Source organism: Dermochelys coriacea, chromosome 5 (assembly GCF_009764565.3).
Source record: "Dermochelys coriacea isolate rDerCor1 chromosome 5, rDerCor1.pri.v4, whole genome shotgun sequence".
Taxonomy (NCBI): Eukaryota; Metazoa; Chordata; order Testudines; family Dermochelyidae; genus Dermochelys; species Dermochelys coriacea.
The window spans coordinates 15,290,208-15,316,192 of NC_050072.1; the positions used below are offsets into that span (position 1 = coordinate 15,290,208).

Sequence of the window (25,985 nt, forward strand, 5' to 3'; positions counted from 1 at the left end):
GTTTTTCCCTGCTGTTAACATGTCCCTTAAATGCAAGCAAAAGGAATGGGGGAGACAACCCTAGACAAATACATTGCCTCAGCCAAACCTGGGACACAAAGCCAAGCTAAAATTTACAAAGTTTTTTACCTCCTTGTATTCCCCCTCACAATCCCTGTTGTCTGTTCTTGCACATACCCAAATCCATGGCTTCTTTAGCCACCACTATAAAAGCTATGCTTGAGAATATCCATAGGCCTCGACAAAGGTATTTAGGCTCCTAATTTCCATAAGTTAGGGGCCTAAATATCTTTGTGGCATATGGGCCTTAGTAGTATACAAGGTTTATAAAAGTTCAATTTGAACTTTTGGAAGGGGGAATTCAACTCACTTTCCGTGAAGGTATTGGATCTAGAGAGGAAAGCCAAAAGATCTGAAAAGAAAATCAGGAATGACAGTCAAGAGAAATTAAAAGCTGTTGAAACCCAAGGAGATTGGTGTGAAGATGCAAGTGGGAGTCTTAAATCAAGACAATGCCCAACCTTCATAGAAAGAATTAAACACTAGAATAGTGTTTCCCAAACTTTTTCCCTGCATGACCCCATTTTCTGATTTATTGCTTCCACTAATCCCAGACAGGACATCCTCCACACAGCCTGACTTCACATATGCACCATACATGTGAGTTCATGCTGTACGGAGGACACCATTTTTCTCTACAGAATGGTGTCTTCTGCATACTATCAATGCAAGTGGGGCCTAAAGATATTTGGGATTGCTGTGACCCCAGCCACTGATGATGACCCCAACTGCCCGTAGTTTGGGCACTGCTGCACTAGAACGTCGTTCTAAGATCAATAACATGCTTGTGTTGGGTTTTCCCAGGATTCTAAACGGGAGGACGGACATAAAATGTTATCACTGATTTTTAGAACTGATGGGGAAATCTGAAGAGTTTCCCCCCTTAAAAAAACAAGAAAAACGAAGAGCTTTCATTTACATTTTTCTCCAAATTTGGGGGTTTTGTTGAAAAATAGGATTTTGAATTTTTGTTTTGACTAAAGTATACTAGTATTTGCTTTTTTTTTTTTTTTTTAATTTCTGGGGATTGTAATCCCGCCCATATATAGCTAAACCTTATTGTACCCTAATAAGAAAATTGCATCTGTGCTCTCAACAAGGGCTAAAACATTGTCTACAGCTGTGGCAGCGAGCCTCTGAGCTCAGGTCAACAGACTTGTTCTTGTGCTACAGCCTTAAAAATAGCTGTGTGGACACTGCTTCTCAGGCTGGAGCTCAGAGTCTGAAGCCCACCCCCTCCCCGCACCCTAAGCTTTAGTGCCCAAGCTACAACCTTAAAGCACTGTCCACACAACTATTATAAGCCCAGTAGCACAAACTCTGCAAACCCATGCCTGTGGATCCAGGCTCAGAGGCTGGCTGTGCAGACATAACCACACACAATCCTTTTTCTTTGGGTAAGTAACTAGGTTTGGATTCAGAAAAGTTAAGTTCGGTTCCCAGCTCTGACACAGACTTCCTGTGTGACCTTGTGCAAGTCATTTATTCTTTATGTGCCTCAGTGTAAAATGTGGAGAATGCTATTTCCTTCCCCACGCCTGAGTTTGACTTTAAACTCTTCAGTTCAGGAATCAGGACTTGCCAGTGCTAGGCTCCTGGGCACTCTAGGCAATGCAAACAAATCTAATAGTTTATTTTTCTTAACATATTTTGTTTGCAGGGAAACAGAGGTAACCTCTCTTTGTTTGGACACAAAGTTGATATATTTCCTCATACACAGGAATGAAATAGAAAATGTATACTCTCTCTGAGTGGAAATTCTGTCTTTAGATTTTAAGGCCTCATTTTTGTTACCATGCAAAGTTCACAAAGATGGTGGGAAAATACCTATTTTTTAATTATTATTTTGACAAGGGTAACGTTTCTCGCTAGTCAATTCACTTCTGAAGAAAACAGTGAGTCTCGCAGAGGACACGCTCTCTTTTCTCCCTACTCCCTCTATTTGATTGCCTGAATTTATTTTAAAATTGTAAGATTTTTTGTAATAATATCTCCTGCCAGAAATTAGCAGTTTGAATTTGTTTGTGATCAAATTTTAAACTGACCTTAGTTGGCTCTTTCCACCTGGCTGTTTGCATTAAATTTTTTATTATATTTCCAGTTATAGAACAATTTTTCACAATATTTAGATTTCTTAGTTTTTTAACAATCGATATGTGACCCTAAAGTTTTCCTTGAAGCCCTTCTAGATTTTCAAGGCTTCAGGTGCTTTTATTCCTTCCCCTCTCCATGATACCGTGGCTGGATTTTATATGAAATGTGTGCCAAATTTAATACACTTTATTGAACAATGTACCCTGAAATGACACGATAGACCATAACATCTCTTTAGGAGCCTTTACAGTCTATCGTGTCAATAAGTACTTATGGAGTTCTTAATCCGCGGATTGACAGGCTAGACCGTAAATGTGTGTCGGTGTCTAATTAGGCAGCTCTTATTACTCAGCATATACAGTAACTCTGCAAGCTTAAGAACCTCAGGAATTTTTTCTTATTTAACAAGATGCCCATCTGCCCAGACAAATCTCTCTCTGCTCCCTTTCACACTCAGGGAAAATAAAATGGAAATCCCCTCCCCTCCCCCCTCCGCCCCAATCTATGCGTTTTTTTTTAAACTTAAAATCTTTTAGTGTGTAAAAAACTTTTGTTCTCCTATTAAAACACTAAGCCTGAAATTCCTACTCAAGCAAAACTCCCATTTGATTTCAGTCAGAGTTTTGTCTTAGGAAGGACTATAGGATTTTGCCCTCAGGATGTGAAGCTTTTATGACAGTTTGTTTCTAGAGATGGGGCCAAGCTGTTAAGTCTAGATTCAGCTCTGAACTTTTAAAGTTTAATGATGATGTCCAGATTAAGATTTTGGGTCAAGCCATTATGGAGTAAGGGGTCAGGCACCAAGTGCAGATCTGGAGACTAACTTCTCAGATCAGAGCTGTGATCCTGGTTCATGCCCTGGTTAATCATTACCAGGTCTGTGCAAAACTTCCACAACAAAACTAAGTGAAATTTGCCTGATTTAGAAGATGCAAACCTGAAACTTGCCCACAGGCTGTTCTAATGGTCACCAAGGCTGGCAAACCTTATTGGTGAAGCCTCAACCACGTTGTGGTAGGAGCCAGTGTGATTTGTGACTTCTGAGATATGATTATGGGTGGAAGGTATCTGAAACTCTGTGGTGTCCCCCAGCGTTTCACCCTCAAACATAGTGGTTTAGGCTGAGTTTCCCTCTTTGAGTCTTTGGCTTTCATTCAAATCCAAAAACTCAATGGGTTAATTCAAGTGTGGGGCTGGGTGGACACTGATACAAACAAACACACAAACAAACACACAAACAAACCCCAAAAGGTTCATGTGAGCTCCTAGGGCTGAGGTCATTGAGTTCCTCAAAGTTTTAGCTAAAGGCCCCAGACAGCAGACACTCAGACTGGAAACACTGAGACATCCTGAACTGTAACAGTGTCACCACATGGGCTAGCTCTCTTTGAATGCTACCGACTTCAACAGCGGAACTGGGCCCCAGAAGTGTGTCTTCAACACAGGAAATTAAAGCCCGAAAAATGTAGGATGATTAAAAAAAACCGAACACACACATTATGGGGCAAACGCTGCCCTACATTCTCAATGCCAGCCTTTTAATCTACTTTTTAAATATACAAATTAAAGAGAGGGGAGGGAAGGGGCAGGGGACAAGACGAGACAAGAGCAGAACTGAAACTGAAATCTGCAGGGTTCTCTCACTCTGCCAAACAAAAAATTTGATTCATAAATGTACAACTAGTCTTTGCTACTGTCTGATGATGATGATTAATCAATTACTAGTGCTAAAAATTACCCAAGAAGAGAAGAACTCTTTTATGCCCAGTTAAATTTTCTTTAAAAGTCAGCAAGGCAGCAGCCACCAGTCCTTGTAAGAGTGTGTTTGGAGCTAGAAGAAAAACACACACCCACCAAAAATGCCTGTCTGCCTGTCTCCAGTGGTTAGAAAGGAGCCAGCTGACTCCAGCTTCCTCTGTCCCAGGCTTTGGGCCTCATCAGCCATGTAAATTATAGAGTACTGTGCTGTCTGAAGGCCGAATTTCGACTTAACTCAGAGAAAAGCCTTAGAGGAAGGGTGGGGATCCTGGAGTCAGCCAAATCCATTCATAATATTTACAGTAAATGGGCCTCTTTGCTGTTGTTTAGTATATACCGTCAGCCTAATTATTTCTGAAGTTTGAATTTCAAGAACTTTCTTTACTTGTCTCTTTTTTTCTAACCCCTAAAGATGCAGGAAACTTTTTCTTTCCAAATGTTTTACTTTAACTCCAGAGGGAAGCAAAGGTGGGAATCTTACTCCCCCCCGCCCCCAAACAGGAATGAACCCTGTGTTTGGATTAGAAAAACAAATGTGGAGGGGGCTGTCAGTGGTGGTGAGAGAGAAAACTCCTTTAATAAAGGCTTTAAAAAATAAATAATAGGATTTCAGACAACAGAAAAGAAGCTCCTACCATATACTTTGCTTCTGTCCTGTATCGCAGTGGTTTTCAAACTGTGATCCGCGGACGGCTGGGGGCTTGCAGACTACGTCTAAATTCCCAAAGGGGTCCACAAATGAAAAAAAAGTTGAAAACCACCACTGCATAGGCTTTTATGTCACACTGTTGACTAGCTGAGCGGACAAACAATAAGGGCTAGAGGGGATGCACACACCAAGGTCCTGTTAGTAACATTCTGCTACATCTGAATGGGAAACCCATGCAGCAAAAACTATTTTAGCTGTAGCAAATTTTCTTATTTCATACCGTCAAAGAAATAGTATAAATGACACGCTCGCTTTTCTCCAGTGTCATTGGTTCAACTTTCCATGAAGTGCTCTTGCTCCAAACTATTTGATCCATATCTTTGTAAAGTGACACACTTATCAACTTCAGGATATTTATTTATATATATATATATATATAAATAAAATAAATAAATAAATAAATAAATAAATAATGTATATGTAGCACCAGATTCTGCCACCCTTTCTCACAGTGAGTGGGTACCTTGCACTATAAGGAGCCTCATGCAAGAAAAGGAGACTTGACTTAGGGCCACTGTCTTTTTGCTGGCATTGCTATGTTGGTCAGTGGTGTGATGAGGTGTGTCCTGTGACGGCTTCTAGGGATGGGGGCAGGGGGAAGGGCACTAGAATAAGCCTGGAAAAGCTCAGTTTTGCTGGTATAAGCTGCATACACACTAAGGGTATGTCTACACTACCCGCCAGATCGGTGGACAACGATCCATCGGGGGGGGGGGTCGATTTATCACGTCCGCTGCGAGAGATGCAGGCAGAGTCAACGGGGGAGCGGCAGCAGTCGACTCACTGTAGTGAAGACACCGTGGTGAGTAAATCTATGTACGTCAACTTCTGCTACCTTATTCACATAGCTGAAGTTGCGTAACTTAGATTGATATCCTCCCCAGTGTAGACCAGGGCTAGAAGCGCTTTGCTGGTACAATATTCCAGTTTTGCTGTCCAAGCAAAGTACTCCTAGGGTAGACCTGGCTTGAGTAAGTAGCAGAGCTTAATCTTGGACTGCAATAACAAAACACTCCCAAGTTATTCTGAAGACCGGTTCTCTCATTTCCGGCCTCATCTCTCTTAGTCTCTGCTTCTCCACACAAGATCTTTCAGTTTCTCCCACATAAGTCAACCCCTCTCTCTCCCCTCTCCACGTCCCTCAAATTGTGCATTTACACTGCTCCCATGTGGTGTCTTTTCACGTAATTCACTATAAATCCTTCAAAATTCATTTTGGACAGGTGATTTTATTCTGGTAAGAACAATAATCTTCCTGCCCACAGATCCCATCCCACATTGTGTAGCCTGAAACCCTCACCCCTGCCCCAGGGTTTTCAGATACCATGTACAACCTGGGGTTGTCTTGTTTTAAGGAGAATCAGCAAGATTTCAGTGGTTTCCTTTGACAAGCAGGGAACCTGAGCCAGCACGAGAGTGCTGCTGTTGCACTGCCAAGCTAGTCACTCAGTTCCATGGCCCAAGAGGGGAAAGCACAGGTTAGCACAGGGGTCGGCAACCTTTGAGAAGCGGCGTGCCAAGTCTTCATTAATTTAAGGTTTTGCATGCCAGGAATACATTTTACATTTACAGGGGCCCCCTGACGGAACCCCAGACTGACAGCAGGCTGATCGGTGCTGGCGGCCAGGACCCCGGCTGGCAAGGGCCGGTGGATGGAACCCCAGACCGGCAACGTGGGTAGCAGATGGAACCCCAGATCGGCAGCGCGCTGGGCTGCTCAACTCATCCTATCCATGGATAAGTTCCATCCATCCGGGCCGGCAGCAGGCTGAGTGGGGCCAGCGGCCGGGATCCCGGCTGGCAGCAGAGTGCCACTAAAAATCAGCTTGCGTGCTTTGGCATGCGTGCTGCAGGTTGCCGACCCCTGGGTTAGTGACTCATTTGCATGGTAAGTCCATGTCTCCTGAAACACATCCTTTTTCTATCTATCTCCAACCCCTACTTGAGCCTAAGCTATTAAGAGCACAGAGCAGGCATAGATGGGACTGGGGACTTCCTATCATTCACCAAAGAGAACCATGCCTGCAACTGATCTTGCCAAAACATATTTCCCTGTGTATACTTACTCCTGCGTGTATTCCCATTGATGTCAATAGGTTTTAACTTCCTTTTCAATCATACCTATGTAATTCAAGAATAACCCCATCAAAGCCAATGGAGGTAGCCTGGCATAAAACCAGGGTAAGCAAACTTTATGCCTAAGGACTTCCAGAATGAAAGTCTTCCTGGAGTAGGACCTGCAGAATGAAGACTGTAAACCTTTTCCAGCAAATAAAAATCAAATAAAATCCAAGAAAGAGTCCAACAATAAAACCCAGGTCACACCGCTGTAGCCTGGTTACCTACTCATTCTGCAGGAAGTTTGATCTCCTATTGCATCGGAGAAAGGAGAGACAGGGGCTCAGCAAAAGTTGTAGCTTTGAACATTTTTTTTCTTTCCAGTGACAACATGTAGCTATGTGGGTTACACGTTAACAGACTCATAAAGGACTTAATAAAAAAAATCAATGCGTAGGAGGAGCCTAGTATTTCCAAATTGATATTTAATACACAGACATGTATTACAGTTTTTTCCTAAATGCATTCCATACACACACACACACACACACACACACACAATTGCTGAATCGAATTGTAATAATGAAAACAAATTTAAAAACCCACTCTCTGTAGCACACTGACCTACAGTTCTCCCCAAAGTTATTACAAGTCCAAAAACAGGCATTTACCAAAAAAAAAAAAAAAAAGTCCACCCTTGCTTAAAACATTATTTTTCTAGAGAGTAGGGAAATGTTTCTTATACGGATATAAGATGTGGAAAAATACAGTTAGAAACAAAAGTTCTTTTCATTCCCTCATACCCTGATCCCCCCACCCCTTCCATAACAATTATGAAAACTGTTTAGATGGGATGGCATTTTGAACATTTACTGCATTCCAGCCAATAAATTCCATTCCCGGATCTGATGGAAAAATCACCCCCCTTCCCCACCCCTCCCCTCGCTTTCATTCTTTCTGTCTTTCTTTACAACCTAATACCCTGTCGACTCAGGGCCAGGGCCTACTTAGGGGGAAAAACAACACCAAGCGCCAGACTGGAGACAGCATGCAGACTGAAAAAGTTAATCATTACTTCTGTCTGCCTTCATAATCTAATCACTTCTATTCCAAAGCGCATGCAGCAAAGCTCTCTCTCACACACATCCACCGCATTCAGGCCCACAAAATAAGTTCTGGTGGTCTGTTCCACCCACACCATCCCATCCTGTGTCCTCCTGTCCACCCCACTCTCCAAATACAACCCTGGTAACTCCAGATTAAGAATGAAAGCTAATAGCCAAAAGCAACAGTGAAGCACATTTCAAAATGTTCAGACTAGAGTCACAAGCAAGAAGCTGCTTATCTGTCCCCTCCACACCCCACCCCACCACTTCCCACCTTACTCTCTGGATTAATACTACTTAACAATTATACAGTGCATTACATTCATTAACTAATTAATCCTCCGAACATTCATGCGAAATGGGCAAGTGCTAGGATCCACATTTTACAGATGGGGGAACTGAGCCAGACAGTGCTTTAAGTGATTTGCCCTAGGCTACACAGTGAGTCAGTGGCAGCACCTGAGTCATAACTCAGGAGTTCCTGGCTCTCAATCCCATTTAAACTCCATTTCTAATTCAGTTAGGGCACCCAGTTACGGCACAGTTGTCCCTGACCTAGTTACCACATGATTAAAAGTTGCAATTTAGACAAAACCTAACTGTGTCTCGACAACTAGGCTGAACCCAGAGGCACTCCAAGACTTCAGCCTGGTTCTGGGGACACAGTTGGGTGCTACCTAGCTTATAATTTTTAACCATGCTGTAACTAGGTCAGAGGACAACAGGATTGTAACTGGGTCTCCTGGTTCCGCTGTCGCTGGGGTAGAGAGATGGGACCTGAATCTAGCAGACCATGCAGAGACCTTGCTTACCCATGCACCTCACAGAAACACAGGTGCTGACAGGACTTTATAGTTTAGACTGTGTCCACAATGTGCACAAAAGAAACAACAAAAATAAACTTGTTCCAACCCCAGTTACTTTACATCTCCCGTCCCCGGCTGCAAAGCCATAGTGCAGAATTTGTATCTTCCAACTCATCTCAACATTATCTGTCTGTGATAAAGAAAGAAAAGGGATGGGGGGGAAGGGTAGTCTCCTTTTTATCATCCAGTTATCATAAGCGGCTGAGCTATAGTACCTTACATTGAATCCCCGGCCTTCCAGAGTCAATTAGGAACCAACAATCTTCCAGGGCATTTACACACCCTGGCACTTCATTGTTTTATTGGTGTTTCCTTTCTATCTCCCTCCACATCCCCCGCAGCCCCCATTCCCACTGCACATTCCATTCCCCCCAAAATGCACTGACTACACTATAAAAGAATGGAGGCATTATGGGTGTAACTCTATGGTTCTTGGGCCCCATTCCACAACAGTTACACAAGCCAGTGATCTTTACTCACCTGGGTAATCACTACAGGCATGAGTAATGGTTCTAGGATTGAGCCCGGTGACATTAAAGGATACATTTTCCATACCTACACCGCAAGCCAGTTTAAAAGAATAGAAAAACTACAGGCCACTTTGCATTGCATTAAGATTTATAAGTTTGTTCCTTATCGTGAGCTAAAACCTCAGCCTAGTTTACAAAGAAAATTAATTCACCAGTTCAAGCCTAGTGATGTAAACTTCAGGCTCCCAGCTAGTTTTCAAAACAAAACTTCTGCTATTTAATTCCTGCATAACTGTTTGAAGTATGATTTTATGCATTTATTTACTCTGTCCAACACGGTATTGCACAAATGAAACACTCATATCCAATAGAATAGTATCAGATGGGCATTAAGTCCCCTACCAGTGGGGCAAAAATCTCTCTGGTTGTGTGGGGCTCTTATTTTTGGGGAGCTCTGATTTTAGTTAGTGTTCTCCAGATCTTCAAAATGCAGTCCTATCAGTGTTCTTGAAACATGCAGATAACCACTATACCTGCCTGGAATGTAAAACCTGGTTACACATCAAAATGCAAATAGAAAAAATCACCACTGGGTTGTCCATTAGACTACACCTTATGTTATCCAACCTGGGAAGACTCTCACACCCTCAGCAGTAATGCTCTGAAATTTTAGTATCTATACATTAAAGGCATCGGTTTCATCACTTAAAGTCATTCGGTCCAGAGCCAACTTTACCAGTTACAAACTGAAGACTGTTTGAAACATTTGCCACCTCCCCAGCACCTGGGTTTGTCAGGCATAAATAAGGTTGCTTCAGAAGCTAATTAACATTTTATTATGACACCATTGGTAACACCAGGTTTCTTTGTATGCTTTTAAAAGATGGTAAGGGCCGACCAGATCCTTGGTGATGGGAGGTCTGCCTTAAAAAGGCATGATGAGAACCAAAGGTTCTGGATTATTTTACTCCATTGAATGCTGACATACTGCTCACTTCTAAAAATTAGCTCTCATTTAACCTACTTTGGCAGCAAAACTCTACAAACAACATCTTTACCACCAAAAGAAGATTACTATTCTTAGTCCCATATTTGCTTATTATGTACACGTATGTACATACATATAATATTTTGAATGTTCAGCAATTTGAGCAGTTTGGGAGTATTAATTTAAGACAAAATATGCCTTCCCTCTTTATTAGCAAAAACCCTCGGAAAGATCAGCATTATTTTTCTGTGGGCCTGCAATTTATCAACCAACCACGGAGACACAAAGGCTCCTGAGGACATACCTGAATCATCTCTATCTACCCAGCTCCCGCACAGTGTTTAACACGCTGCTTTCTACATAGGCTTGATAGGAGTAATTGCATATATGGAGGACTATATTCACATACACCGGCTGAATTGAAAGAAGATGCCACGAGGGATTAAACTGAAGTTGGTGTTTCAAAATTGTGCCATCAGATTAAATAAAAAAAAAAAGAAGTGAACAAAGCTCTCCTGTAAAACCACTTCAGCCTGCATTCAACCTGCCTGCATCACTCTGCTCTGGCGTCAGTGTTGTGTTTTGACAAGTTACCCTTGCTGAATTCTCAGCAATGCTTTACACATTGACAATTACAACCAGAGGCTCTCATTGTGTTATGAAAACAAAACTACAGAAGAAGAAGCCGACAAATGAGCTTCTCGCTGTCTCCTGTAATAGCCTCTATTTGAATAACGATAAGATAACTCAGTGAACTAGTTAGGCTGCAGCTTTGTGCGTGTGCAATCAAGGCAAGTGATATCAGTCTAGCCAAAAGTCCTACTGATGCATATGAAATTGGGAGGTTAGTAAAATTAGACACAATGGCAGCCTCACACCCAGTGATGTGTCATCCCAACCGATTTACATTCATCAGTACCAGCATCTCACTCCTTGCATGCATGTGTGGAGAGCTTGGTCCTGTATAGCACAGGTGCAGGGGTGTGTGTGTGTGTGTGTGTGTGTGTGTGTGTGTGTAAGAACAAGACAAAAAGAGTTCAGCAGGAGAGGGAGTGCACAGGGAACCCAATTCTGCATTAGTGAGAGCACAGGGCAACCAAATTACTTCTGAAGTCAGAGCTAAGAGCCTAATTAACATGGGGAAGGATGGCTTTTAAGACCTTATCTCCTCAGAGGTGCCTGTTCTCTATCCATATCCCAACCCTTTCACCTTGAGCACTTGCAAGTTAAGGAAGCAGGCATGCAGGGGGAACAGAGACAAACACTCAGTGTACAGGACTATACCTAGCATTGAACCCTGTGCCTCCATTCACACTTGTGTCTGGAAGATGACAATCCAAGGACTTACAGGATCAAAGCCAGAATATCATCAGCGCCTTATCATCCACGTTTTGTTTTGTTTTTAAAGGAAGGCCTGACTTGTACTGATTCTTCACAAACAAGCGAACAGCTGAAGTCAGCTCCACTGAGCCAGCTCTAAAAGGCATTCATTGTTTTTGTCTTAGTTAATGCACAAGGAAGATCTCAGAGAGGATTCCCAAGGAACTTTTCAAAAAGGAGGAGTGGCTTGATGTTATTTAAAATAAGGAAAACAGAGTGGACTTGAAGCTGCAAATGCTAAGGACACAGCATTTAGGAAGCTGAAGCTGCAATGCTTTTTGCGCAGCAAGATTAAAAGGGTAAGGAAGGGCTGTGCAAACTCTTATAAAGTTTCTCTCTCTCTCCCTCTTTTTTTTTTTTTTTGCAAGTTAAAACCAAGATAATGACACTGGGTGGGGACCAATTCTGAGGGCTAAGCAGCCAAACCAAAATTAGCTTCCAAGCCAAGAGCTTCCTCGACCTGGCAGTTTGGGGAAGGAAGCTGAGAAAAGTTATGAAAAGATTCTTCAGTAAATTGAGAAACGAGGCTGAGTTTAACGTTCAAGCAAAGGTGACCCTGCTATTAAAATATTTTTCAACATAATAAAAATAAAAAAAGAGTACTCCAACAAGCCTCTCTCTGAAACTCGGGCACTGCGAGAACTTTCTGATCACTGTGGGGGAAAAGGTTCTTTTTGTTTTCCTTTCCCCCTCTTCTTTCCTTTCATTAATAACTATGTTTTCTTTTCTTTCTATTTTTTTCTTGGCACTCTCCTCATAAAAAATGATGCAATTTCCTGTCTTGTCCCAATGTTTCCTGTTAATTAACAGGGTGAAAGTTATCATCATATATTTAAACTCCTACCCAAAACAACTCTGCAGAAAATGGTTCTCCGGCGGGTCCTGCACTTTGAGGCAAAAGCAGTGCTTAATTTGTAGTGCAAGAAGTGCCGGGACTCAAGCAATTTTTGTACTTCCATCACTGAAGTGGCAAGCCCAGAGATGCCGGGACTATGAACTGCCAAGACTAGAGATGCCAGGGCTCAGTCCTCGCACAAATTAATCACTGGGCAAAATACCCATAAGGCTAGGCCAACCAAAGCTGGTATACGGAGGTATGAATTATGCTTCCCTTCACCAGTCTTTCCCTCCCAAGCCAAGATACACCCAGAGGGAGAGGTCTTCTGCTTCTTTATGGACATTTCACTTTGAGGGCCTTTGTTGTTAGAAGTTGACCTGCACTCTGAGCTGAAACTGAATGAAACAGGAGTTTTGCCTGTTTGCCTGGACGACTCCCCATTTCAACATTAATTACTGTAGTGTTACCATCTTACTGTATCACACTGAACCGCAGGCCATCTAGGATACAAAAGCAACAACCAACTGTCACACAGTACCACCCCAGGGTGGAATATGTATTTTGGTCAAGGACACAGTGGCATATCTTTCCGGTCTCATCCACAGGGAACTCTCCTTCAAAACTCTCTGTATGAAGCTCAGAAGAATGAAGAGCTGAGTCAACCCTGCCAGGATGTGAACCAGTGTTCCCAGGGAACCTAGATATTAAAAACTTTGGGATCGATCAAACTCATGTAGAACTATTTCTCACACAGCTCTCTCCTGCATGTGGGAACAGAGAAGGGAAGCGGTCTGGCATCTCTATGGCACCATTCCCTGCCCTCCTCAGACCATGTGGAGAGCTCTCTGTGCTCTCCAGAGTCCCCATGGAGAAGAGGTTGGAGTCAAGGTAGGTGGGATGATCACTGGCTATCACCCACGCCAGTCGTAGTTACCTACACAAGATAATACAGCCCCAGGTTTATTAACTTTACCATAGATTTCCCCCGATGACCCTGGCATCCTGTAGATCCACTGGGATTTACGAGGTTGAGGGAGCAGGTGGACAAACCCATCCTCCGCTGGACAACGAGGGAGAATCTCTGCAATGAAATCCTTGTTTGGATTTTCTTGCAAACAGGCCTATTGTGGCAGGAGGAGACACCTGGCTACTTGGTAATGAGGTCATTCCGCCATCCCCTACAACTCAACAGCCAACAACAATTCAAGACTACACCCAAGACATCATCATTGATTTAAAAAGTCTAATCAAAAGCCAAAGGCCGGAAATCCTGCGAGGTGTCGATGCTCCTTTCCCACAGACCTCAGCACCACACAAGATTGGGCCATATTCTTGTTTACACTAAATGATTCCTCAACAGCATCCATGACATAACTTATTCCCCAGTTTCCATGTTAAACAAGCCCAGGACAAACAATCCATTCACAGAGAGGAGGGAGACAGGGAGAGAAACAAAAGATATTTAGGTAAAAAGTGAAGAAGGTAAACTTGAACTTTGCTTTCTTTGTGTGTTACAACTAAATCCAGACTGTGTATTAGGAGTTAATAATATCTTAGAGCTCAAAATAAACTGGAAAGGAAGCTACTTTGTGACAGTAGGCAGGCAGCCAGGCTGCTGCGCGGGTTATTCAATCCTGCTTAAGAAAGATGGTACGGCTGGCAGTGACCTCCGAGTGGCCCGTTACAGTATTCTTTTATGCAGCTCACTCCGAGGTCACTACAAGAAGGCACCAGCAGGAATTCCACGTTGCTCTTTTGAAACCACCCTGTCACATAGCAGATAAGACTGACCAGCCCCCAATTTGGTCAAAGGGAGAGAGAGGTCAATATCAGTGTCTCTCCAAGCCTCCAGGAGTCAGAATGGCTGTGGAGCTGATAGGGATGGCTGATAACCTTAGTTAATAGTCAAGCGACAGGCTGTGAGGAGCAGGTCACGCTGCACAGTTCAGTGTAACAGAACGAACATGTGAATGTCTGAAATACGTGCGGCAGAAAGGATACGGTCAGGAGGAATTGTCTGTGGTAAGGTGTCTTATTCAGGAACAGCTGATACAGGAAGTATGCTTTTCGCTGTACTGATCACTCCCGAAGAAAGCCCTTAGGGCTGAAACACTGAATCCACAAGCGCATTTTCCGAAGTGTCCACTAAGTCTGGCTGCCTCAGTTTCACAGACCGACTTGAGATACAAATTGGGCCTGATGTTCAGAAGTGCTGAGCCCCTGCAACTCCAAGTGAAATAAAAAGGAGAAAGCAGGTGCTCAGCACCTCTGAGAAAACAGGCCTGGATGTCTCAAGTAAGAACCCCCAAAATATGAAGACATCCAAAAGCAATGAACACGTCTGAAAACCTGGGCCTTAAATTTCTATACTTGGGGCCAAATCTCACCTCCTTCACCATGGCACAGCTTGACCGCGACCCACCAATTCTGCTCAGAGAAAGGGACAGGAAGTGGGTCAGGATTTCTCAGACCCCACCCAAACAGAGTGGGGTCCGCTAGCATGCAGGGGGATTTAGGGATGGGGAGCCTGTATCTACCATTATGCCACTCACTGGACATTCTCCCCACCTACCCCTTTCTATGGCATGTATTTAAAATCACCCACTGGTTGCATTCGTAGCATCCACATACAGAAGCAACATCACCTCTTTTTTTTTTTTTAAATCTCCCACTATTAGATAAATGCAAGTGGTTAATGCTATGTGTTCCTGCAGTGTAACTGTTAAAGGATCACAGAAATCATAGATGGAAAAGCTTTAGTCCAGCTACCTGACAATGAAGGATTGCTCCCTATGGGGCATTTACTAGTCTTTTTATCCTGTCTAGTTTTAAAAGTCCCAAATTATTGGGTTTCCCATCACATTCATGGGGTACATTTTATTTTGCAGGTAGATACCCTTCTGAGTTAATCGAAGGCAAACATACCGATGAACACACACTCACATCACTGGCACTAAACTTTAAAATGCATTTTTGTGCTTATTTTTCCCTAAATCGTTCAGAAACAGAAACAATGGCTCAGAAAATCATTAGCCAGCAGCAGTGAAAACACTTACACAGAATAGTCTTGCAAAAATAAAACTGCAGTTTGAAGCTGCATGCATTAGAAATAGCTGTGGCAGACAATAGTAATGTGTTTTCCTTTGCCGAAATTAAACAGATTTTGCTTAACAAGAGGGAAGTCTGACCTACGGGAATGTTTTTCCCCAAACATCTGAGAAAAGCCCACTGTGACTGCATTTCATTTATTTTTTTATTGTTCATCGTTTTCAAGGCACAATTTTAAATGGAGATTCCTTTGGAATACCCCTATAGAATTTAACTGAGATGAAACTGATAGCACATATAGTCCAGATTCATGAACGAGGGCCATGCACAATTCCCCCCCCCCACACACACACACACAATTCCCCCATAACTGTTGCTACTCAGCTCTGTTCCCATTTCCTCTGCTTGTTGAAATTCCACCTTAAAAAGCCCAGCCTGCTTATGGAAGAAAGGGTCTAACACAAGGAGGAGCTAGAATGGAGTGTCAGAGGCCAAAAGCTACATGGAGACCTTGCCAAGTCCCAGTCTCTCTCCACTTCACTGGGCTGGCTACATTCTGCCACGGTCAGATGATGTGTGAGGCTGCAAGGCTCCTAGTCTGGCAGGCGGCCTGGTTTGCTCCAAAGACTTCAATGCTGTCATCTTAGCATTAACCCCTGATAACCTTGTCCTTTTGAGCACGGGAGTGAGTTTTTAGGTAAGCTATTTAATACACAAGTACAAGCTAATCTCATCAGCAGTGCTAAGGGAAATTTGCAATGTATTGTGACATTTAAAACAACAGAAAGAGTGCATGTGCTCAAATAAACTGAGTATAAATGACTTTAAAAAAAAAATCAAAAGCTATTGTTTATCCCAGAGACAAATAAACAATCCCACTTACACAGGAAGATTTCTCAATTTCTGATTATAATAGGATGCCAATTCGTAAATAAAGGCATTTCACAGGCAGTTATAATCTGTGTGCTCGAGGGAATAGGAGGGATGGGCAGGGGGAAAACACAGTCAGGATTTCTCCAGAGAAACCTTCAGAACCCTGCTACTCCCATCTAATTTGCAGGGGGGACAGGAGGGGATGGGACAAGACTGTAGATCCAGCCAAATAATCATGCTTCTATTGTGAATAGTTCTAGATTTAAAAAAGGTGCTTCTCCCAGGCTGACACAGATACCAGAAGGGATCAAAGTCATAGTGAAACATTCCAGGCCCGTCCGCTATTTCATAATGAAATGTCAGTCAGCTGCACATTGGAGCTTTTGTAGTAAAGATGAATCAAACTTGAATTAAAGTGTTCCATTAAAATAAGATGAGGTTTTGAGGTGAAGGGTGAGGGAATGGGGATAAAAAGCACCGTCAATTTTCTCTACGTTGCTTCCTGTCACTTCAGCTTCTGTCTTAAACAAAAGTAAGCGTTAATCCAGAATGAAAAGGGGTTACGCTTGTCTTAAGCCACAACAGTGTTATGTGTCTGCCTTTCAGAACAGCCCAATGGAAGGTCTCAATAGCACAACCTGAGGAGTTTTCACGCATCAAGGGCCTGATCCCAAACCCAAAAAACACAACAACCACCACTCCCATTGACTTCCTCAGGCTCTAGATCCAGTCCAAAATTAGCATATATCATCAAAGACACCTCCATTTGGGACTACAATCTGTGTAACCTATTGGATCTAATATTTTATTAATACTCCTTAATAAAAAGCAATGATGACCAGGACACAAGCCAGCTCATCATATTTCACACATTAAGTGGCAGCTCTGAGGCCCTTTGAGGACTTCTGTTTTTGAGCAGACGCTTGAGCTATCCAACATATGTGACCGCAGCTTGTTTGTTAGAAACTAAAGCACAATCACAAACTACACATCTCCTGAAGAAGAGTCAGATATAATTGAAAAACAGCCTGGCCCTGCTATTTAAGGAAATTCTTTTCCTTTTTAGCTACAGTGTGTTTTTGTTTGTGTTTTTGTAAACTGGTTTAGTTTAAAAGAAAGAGGATCCAGTTCAGTACTGCACAGACAAGAACATCTTTGAGTCTGGTGGGAGATTTCTTAAGCAAGGAATACTGAACTGGGAGGGAGAGAGAGAAAGCAAAGGAAACAGACAAAAAAAAAACCCAAAAAACAACAACCCCAAAACAAAACCAGAGACAGAGACTAAAAGGAGAGGGAGAAAGAGAGTGACTGAGTGGGGAGAGAGAGAGAAGACTGGTGTGTTTTTCCTTGGGAGTAATGGATTAACCAATATTGCACTAAAATTGAGCCAAGCCGCATGTAGACTCCATGGGCTTCTCTGTTCGGATTTTAACCTTTAGAAATATATTTTTTTCAAAACGAAGTTAACTAGGTCCCAGCGGTTTAGTGTGGCTGTGCAGTCAGGGTTCCCTCCTCCCCCTTCCCAAAGCTCACCCCCACCCACTCTTAGGCTTGCTCCTTTTAAAGTGCCACATACAACATGAAAGGGCAACACCAGTGAATTAAAGGTCACCTCTGTGCATTTCAGGAGGAACCAGTTCCTTTGTGAAGACCCCCACGGGATTACAGTTTTCACATTCAGCTCCTTTTTTTTTTTCTTCCCTTGCCAAAAGAATCAAGTCCCTGGCTCCAGGCTCCCGACCTTCCTCCCACCCTGAACTGAGCCCCATTCATTAAGCTGGCTCACTGCAGCACAGCCTAGGCCAGGAAGAAAAACAGAAAACAGAGCAAGTGAAAGAGAAGCTCAGATTGGTTATTTCAAGGGGGAAACACTTGTAGAAGCTCTTAGTATATTACCCTCATCGTTCCACACTGGTCACCCTCCCACATCCTCTCAGCTCTGCTATTCTGGTACCTCTGCCATTCATCCATGAAATTGCCCTCTGCCTCCTGAAGAAGAACGAAATATATATTTCGTAGCTGAAACTGAGACTCCTTGACAGAAAGGATCCAGCTTTCTGCATTCTTCGGGAGGACTGGATGAGCATTTTTTAATGTATTGCTTCCGTTTTATTATCGTTCTTGCAACATCCCACTCTCTAAAGATGCCATGGCACTGCCCACTCCCCAGGAATGTTAACCGCAGTGTCCTGGCCCAATTCTCAACTTTCATCTGTGGTGACTGCATTTCCGCCTTTCTATATCCTACCTTTTTACCTTCAACTGGTTCAGTTTTCATTTCCCTGCCCTGCAACTGCTAAGTGTAGTGTGGCTGAGCACTGTTTAACAACTGCCAATTTCCACCCCAGAGGTGGCCTGCTCCTCAGTGGTGGCCAGAGAGACTCCTTATATTAGGGCCTTTTGGGGCCCAAGCACAATCCTTATCCATTCAATCCCAATGCTGTGCAGTTGGACAGTCAGAACAATCTAATCAGATGCACAGCAATTTGGGGCTTTTTTTAATTCAGTGAAACATCCTTTTGGGATAAAGTCATAAAGCAACTCACCATATAACTCCCGAGTTCTAAAGAGTGAAAAGAAGATGAGAGGATATGCTTTATGTATGGCATCTTTGATACCATTGTCTGTTTAAATGGAGATAAGATAGAGCTTTTCCCTTCAGACAGAAATAAAACACTCCAAGTGCACCTTGACAATAGCTCATTAAAGCCCTGTTCAAATACACTGTTCTGCTACCAAAGTTTGTAGAAAAAGAAAAGAGAAAGTTAGCGTAAGAGAACTGCTGCAAAGTGTGGTTTATTTTCCTTGCTTGACTGGGTCTCTCCAGTTGGGAATTTTCAAAGCTGCACTTCTGTGTGTGGAACCGAGTTGCTAGTAAATCAGAGCAAATTCAAAACAAATGCTCTTTCATGTGGAGGCATTCGGCTTTGTTTCATGGCTTGTGTAGCTAACCGTAGCCCTTCATGAGTCAACACTCCTATCGGCTCCTCATTAAACTAAATGGTTACAATTACACTGGTGGGGGGAAAAGAGTGGTTAATGATCGTAAACGTTTCCTCTGTTTCTGGAGGGTTTGGAAAACTTTTGATAACCCAAGACCAAACCCCCCCCCCCCCAAAAAACCACCCCAAAAGGAACAGTGCCTTCTTCTGGAGGCTGTGAAAGAGAATATATTAATAAACCTTTCCCATGTAGAGTACCTTTGCCAGTTCTTGCTGTGCTATGAAATTAAACTTCCATAGCAAACTCCTTAAGAAGGTATTCATAGGCAAGTTATGTTATTTCCTGCAGCCCAAACCCCCACCTCCCCCATCTCCTCAGGAGCAGACTAGACAGACGAGATGTTATCAATAACACAAACTTTTCAGAAAGCCCCCTTTTAAAAGCTAGTACTTCCTTTACTTATTTCATGTGGTATCCTGTGGAACTCAATCCCTCCCCACCCACCCCACATATTTCATGAGGGGAAAAAAATTATCTAACATCCTTATTGTGTTGTTTTACTTCTTGTTTCTGTTCTCTTTCTAGTCTCTCCTCTCCAACCCCCCCCCCTCTTCTCGAAAGTTATAACCACCAATAGACACCCCCCCCCAAAAAAAGACACCAGCCACAAGTTGCCCTTCTCCCCCTCCCTTTGATTAATTCTCATTAGGGTCTTTGAACAAACAATATGCTTCCCTCTCAAATAACAGGCAGGGTATATATTACACTGAAAGAAAAACAAACAAGGCTCACTTAAAGACATCCACACCAAATGCAATTCCTGGAGAGAAGACACACACAGCAGCAGCAGCAACCAGCAACTTACATATTTCTAAAATTCCAGTCACAGCACAATGAACGGAGTAAATGCTCCACAAATCATAAATCACTGAGACTCACTGACAGAGGAAAGTATCTTCCAACCTACACTAGACGACGCAGGTACATATTTTCAGACAAATTATGGTTGGTGATCATACATACAAGAGTAACTACATTTAGGACTCAGCCATTCCTCTTGAAAGGCAAAGCTCTAGTGGGGAAAGGAAAGAGGTGAATAAGGTATTATTATACCTTTGAAAGGCCTGATTTGCAGCTCTCGTTGAAGTCCCCAGCTGTGGAGATACAGCATATCTGAAAATCAGGCCAAAAAGATTTGCTGGATACTGAGAGCAGGGCACTGGGAAATATCCTTTCATGCACTTGTACAAAAGGTGCAGTCAAATGTTCTCCCCTCAACACAGCAATCCTTGTGCAGAGACAGGTGCTGTATCCACCCCAACAGATCTCCCCAGATCATGCCATGTTACTAGCCAACCACTCTACTGTGTTCCCCAGATCTGAGAGCCATACTGTACATACCTGCCCCTTGTGCATGGGCTCCCATGTGCCCTCTCTATCACCCTGCCAGTCCCATGCAGAAGGAAATACCATATAGCCCGCGATATATAAAATGTATATATGGTTGCCTTAATATTTCTCAGCTGATTGCTAACCTATTATAGACAGTTTTCAGGCAACCATTGACTAGTATCATACAAGAACACAATGGCTGGAATGGAAAAGACCTACTTGATCAGTTGTCCTCATGCAAGGGTACAATATACTCCACTGATGCCATTATTGAATGTACTGTAGCCAGAATGCTGTGCAGAAACTAGTTACGCTAACCAAACAAAAACCCACAAAGATTCAAGACCACCAGTCAAATACTGCTCTCCTTATCTATACAATTAGCCCCACTGAAACCAAAGGTTCCACCTGTGTAAATAAGACAAGGGCTGGGACTGACCTTGAATTTTTCTGTAAGGATACAGTTGTAATTCACCTGCTCACTTCTCTATAAATAGTCTACACCCTATAGTGAACCACCATCAAAATTAAATTTTCCTCACGGAGTCCATCCATTCATCCCCAGGTGCCCAACTCCAGTTGAAAATGAGTCCCAGCATCATTCTTACTTCATTACAGCCTAAAACCAACAGGAGTTTTAGGTGCACTAGGAGTAAAGAGTCCTGAGTGAGTAAAGCATACCACAGATAATGTGTCTTACCTGAAAGCCCCCCAGGGGCTAGACAATTAGTTCCCCCTGTTTCAGTGGAGGAAGGCACAGAGTCTGGACAATCTGCTGCAGCAGAGGGAAAAAATAAGAAATTAGTATGTTAGTTTCTTAGCATGCTGTAAACAATGTCAAGAACAGAACACACATTCCAAAGTGTTCAACAGGAAGCTATTACTAATTGTCTGCACAGACACTACCTTTCATCATAATATATCCACCTTAAACTCATCATCCTTGTCTAAACTCTACACTACCACTTTATCATGACTCAATACACGCAAAAATTATACGAGGGCTGGAATCTTTTTGTCCAAGTCACAGGTTAAAGAAATCAGGTCTGCCAACCTTTAAGTAACTAACAGAGTGCCGAAAGAGTTTAAACGGCTGCTTTGTACCTTGAATCTAGTACACAACTAGGTTGGCCAGGTGGAAATATTAAACTGAAAGACAGAGAAAAAAATACTCCACTTTTGTCACAAATAGTCCAACGTCAACTTTACTCCTTTGTTCCTGTCTTTTTTGCTAATTTCATTGAGAACTCGTACAGTTTCCCTTCCACTGACTGTAAATTACTTTGCTTCCCAGCGAGTTGTGTATGCACCAAAGAGGCCTGACTGGACCAAATTCTCTCCATGCACCACTGAAGGGGCTTTTATGATGAAAAGAATCTGTCTCATTAGCTATTCCTCTTGACATTTAGAAGTGTTCAGTTCAGGGAGGGGCAAAGTTTGGCCCCCTGGAGTCCAAAAACTGCAACTGCTCCCTTTCTGTAATTGCAGCATGAGGTCAAGGTTGATCAACCTTTTTACTGCAGATGAACCCATACAAGCAATTTTTAATCATCCATCAGGGAAGATGCAAACATAAGGAAATACTGTGGTTAAAGGCATTTGCAGTCAAGAAAAAAATTGACTGTACATGCAACCCTCAGGCTCCTGGCAAGTTGCCACAGTTGGTTATGCAAAATTAGGGCACCCTAAATTACATCATTTCAGCTACAAATCATCTCTTAAAGCAAGGGCCACAGCACCAATAGGATAGAGTCTTTTGTCCCCCACACTTTTTTCAAGCACTCACTACTGAAAACCTAAGGAAAAAACACGTGTGTATAATCTCATTTTATCAGAATAAAGTATAATCCATAACAGGAATATACCATTTAACAGGATACAGTTAATCAAACTGAAAACAACAGGGGAGACAGGAAATGGACTTACTTGTGAAATATTGTATACTATACACTTTCTAAATGTTTTGTAGTTTGTTTTCTATGTTCCAAGGAAATACGCTTTTTTAAAAACCCTGTCCACTTGTATATCTGAACAGATAACTCCCTTGTATCTTTCCCTTGAGAACACTCTCAAATGCTTTTGCTGATGCTTTCCCTCAATACACTCACAACCTTTCTGAATGCAGGTGTCAAAAATATGGTACTGGTTTGCACTATGGACTAGTGCTTCATATCCAGCTCTAATCTGCCTCTAGATGAACATGTTGCACTCCCACTTGGGAGTCAATGTGAGACCTGTGCTATACATCAAAAAGCCATAATTTGCCCCTTACATGTCATCTTGCTCTAGGGTCAAATATAACCAGATTCTTCTGCTAGCAATGCAGACAGACATTTTAAAGTAACTTGGGGGATCTATTCCTCAAGACTGCAGAAGACAGTCATAGCAATATGTCCACTTCTTCTAACTTAAAAAACACAATCCTAACCATAAAATTGCTGTGGAGATAAAGTAACCCTACAGTTTGAATTCAAACACAAAGAACAGCTCTCTGTTTCTTCCTCAAGGCTGCACATTAGAAACCGGGCCTCATTCAGACCCTCCCTAAAGCCTGGACCTTTCCCTGAACATAGCTCTGCCCACTGATGAAGTACCACAGTAAAGTTTCATTTGGTCCCTCTCCAGACTTCAATTGAACCCACTCCCTAATATCCAATAGCAAATTCCTTTTATCAATTCATTTAAACTGAGAACAGCGCTGGGTCACGGGCCTCGCTTTAGAATAAGCCATTACTGGATCCACTGTTGATGTTCCCTCTTACACCCCAGCAGGCATAGACTATGCAAAAGGCATGATGATCCTTTCCTGTTCCTTGTGTTAACCCTTGGCTAGCTGAGCCTTGCATGCTTAGCATCATCCAGGCCTCATCCAAGCACTCTAGCTGATATGGAGCACTATCATTTTTTAATTATTTTTTTTTTCTGGTACCAGTGAAACACTCTAAGGTTGAGTGGTTCATCTGAAGTTCCTACATGTTAACCCTTTCACTCCAGATTTCTTTGTAAAGTGAGCTGTTTCCAAAGGACATGAAATCATGTTCTTCACATCAACAGTGTAATGACTAGGGGCCTGGCCCTGAGAGGTGCGCAGTGTCTCCTGCTACACCTTCATTTCCCATTAAAATCAACAACACTTGAGGACCACGAGCAATCCACGGGCCTTATGCTTAGCCCGAGTAGTTTTTTGCATCCTAATATCAGGTGACAGACACAGGAGAGATCCTAACTCTCCCCTGCAAACAGAAGTCAGTGGATGACCATCCAGTCTAGTGCCCACACTATATACTCTCTCATGCGTGCGTGCGTGTGTGTGTGAGTGAGAGAGAGAGATGTGTAGAGTTTGAGACAGAGCTAAGTCACCCCCGGAATTCTGTCATGCTCACACCCTAGGGGAAGTGGGGGGAAAGCACTTCATATTACACTTGGGAGACCTCTGTGACTGCCTCCAGAGGGAACATGTCCAGCCAGCCTCAGCCAGTAAAGACAGATCAGCCTGATAAATAGCCTTTGAGGGGGTGAGAGGGAAATAAGAGAAAAGGGATAGGATCTTTAATACACACTGTTAAATCGCGAGCCCAGACACCTTCACAAACTCAAACACCCGAACTAGTATAAATTAGCTGTGAGACAGGAGAGCATTCTGAATAGTGTCATGCATGCAAGGCCACCAATATCCCTCTGGCACGGGAAATCCTTTCCTCCAGCACAGGTGGTAGCTTTTAGAAATGAGTCATGATTACCCAGCTCATGGATGCAAACCATGGACATGTGTTTCACTCCGCTAAAGCTCATCAGCATGGAACAGCAACCGGGGTTTTTTAGATAAACAGTATGTCGGCCTCTCTACTTTAGAGTTCATTGTACTGAACCCCCATCACATTGCCTCTAAAATTCCACACATCTGACCAGTCAAGGACATCTCCGACAACCTCCCATCCCCAGTGAGCATTTTCGTTTGGGGTCCCAATCTGCAGTCCTAACATGGATAACACTACCACTGAAGCTAATGAGAAAGAATGAAGGACTGCAGATTCAGGCTCTTAATAAGGACAATACAGTTCACTGTACTGTCTAAGAGAACTAGTGAAAATCATTTAAGTCACAGCAAATTTGCACGTCATTTAGGGCAATGGAGTCATGCCTCTTGGAGTCTGTTCCCAGATTTGTTAGAGACTTGCTGTGTGGCCTTGGGCAAGTCACCTAACGTTCCTGGCTCTTAGCTGACCCATCTGTATAGTTCCTGTATTAATATGTAGCTAACTTACAGGGGGGCTAGGAGGCTTCATTCACGTTATAAAAGCTTTGATACTTGTGTGAGTGGTGCTAGGTAAAGGCCTGATCCTGAAAGCCCTCCTCATGCATTAGTCTTCCTCACTTGCATTGGAGCTGTGTACTACCACACTTCATACCAATGTGAGATGTCCAGGTTACTGTTAAGTACACTTCTCCTTAGCAGTATCTGCAGATAGTTCTTCTAGACTGTCAAGGTATAAAGGCAAAGATCTTTGCTAACTGTTTTAACTGTGCAAGTAAAATGGCTTTGCCATGCCTGGACAGTCTACCACATTCTCTTCCTATTTTCCCAAAGGTGGAACACTGGTGAATAATGAGGACAGGACTTCTCCTTGCTTAAAATGGTTCAGATTTGAACACCTGTCCATTGTAAGCTAATATTCCTCTTTCTCACTTAACCAACCTAAGGCAAATAATATTCAACACAATGCTTAGAAATGTAGGAATGTGGGACACCTAGGATCCCAGCACGGTTCTGTCTGCCACAGGAGATAGCAATGATACACAGACATTAAGTTCTCGATTTTATTCTGTCCACAATCGCTTTGATGAAAGAGGAAGCAAAAGAAAAAAAAAGAAGCCAGCAGTTGTAACAACCACCTGCAATGACAGACTTATAGACTTCTGTTTGTCTCTGTCATTGTTCCATGTATTACATTATTCAGCGTTCAACTGCCAAACGGATTTTTTTTAAATTAAACTTTTTGGTGAGTAACCCAGTTGTTTTTGAGTTTCCGATTGGCAGCATTAATCACTTCCTAGTGGCTGATCTGAAGAACTTTTCCTTTCGAAATGGCACATTCATGTTCTGCGGCTTTTCTGTTTACACACATTTTGTTACCTTATGTCAACACTTGCTAATGAATAAATATATCACTCCACTAACTGAAAATGAGATCCTGGCAAAGGTAGATTGGATATTTAAACCCTGCTAATAGATTTATCCTAACATCTTTCCAGGAAACTGAAGGCAATCATTAACCCTTCTTTCCTATAGCTTTATGTTGGCTGCTATCCTCCTGAACACTTTACAAATTAGTTTATGCCCTATGCAAAAAGTCATTATTGGGGGAAATCACATATGCAAATCTAAGCATGTGAAGTTTCTA

The 25,985-nt window shown here is 42.7% G+C and overlaps 1 protein-coding gene across 3 annotated transcripts in view; it reads right to left on the reverse strand.

Moving 5' to 3' along the window:
* SMAD7 (SMAD family member 7) overlaps positions 1–25,985 on the reverse strand; it is a 40,423-nt gene that overhangs the window by 8,898 nt on the left and 5,540 nt on the right. For 2 of the 3 annotated variants that reach the window (XM_038403363.2, XM_043514716.1), the window contains one exon: positions 21,284–21,355. In XM_038403363.2, coding sequence (XP_038259291.1) covers positions 21,284–21,355 — 72 coding nt within the window. Of the gene's footprint in view, positions 1–21,283; positions 21,359–25,985 lie in introns of all 3 variants that reach the window. The other variant, XM_038403361.2, reaches the window with a different exon arrangement.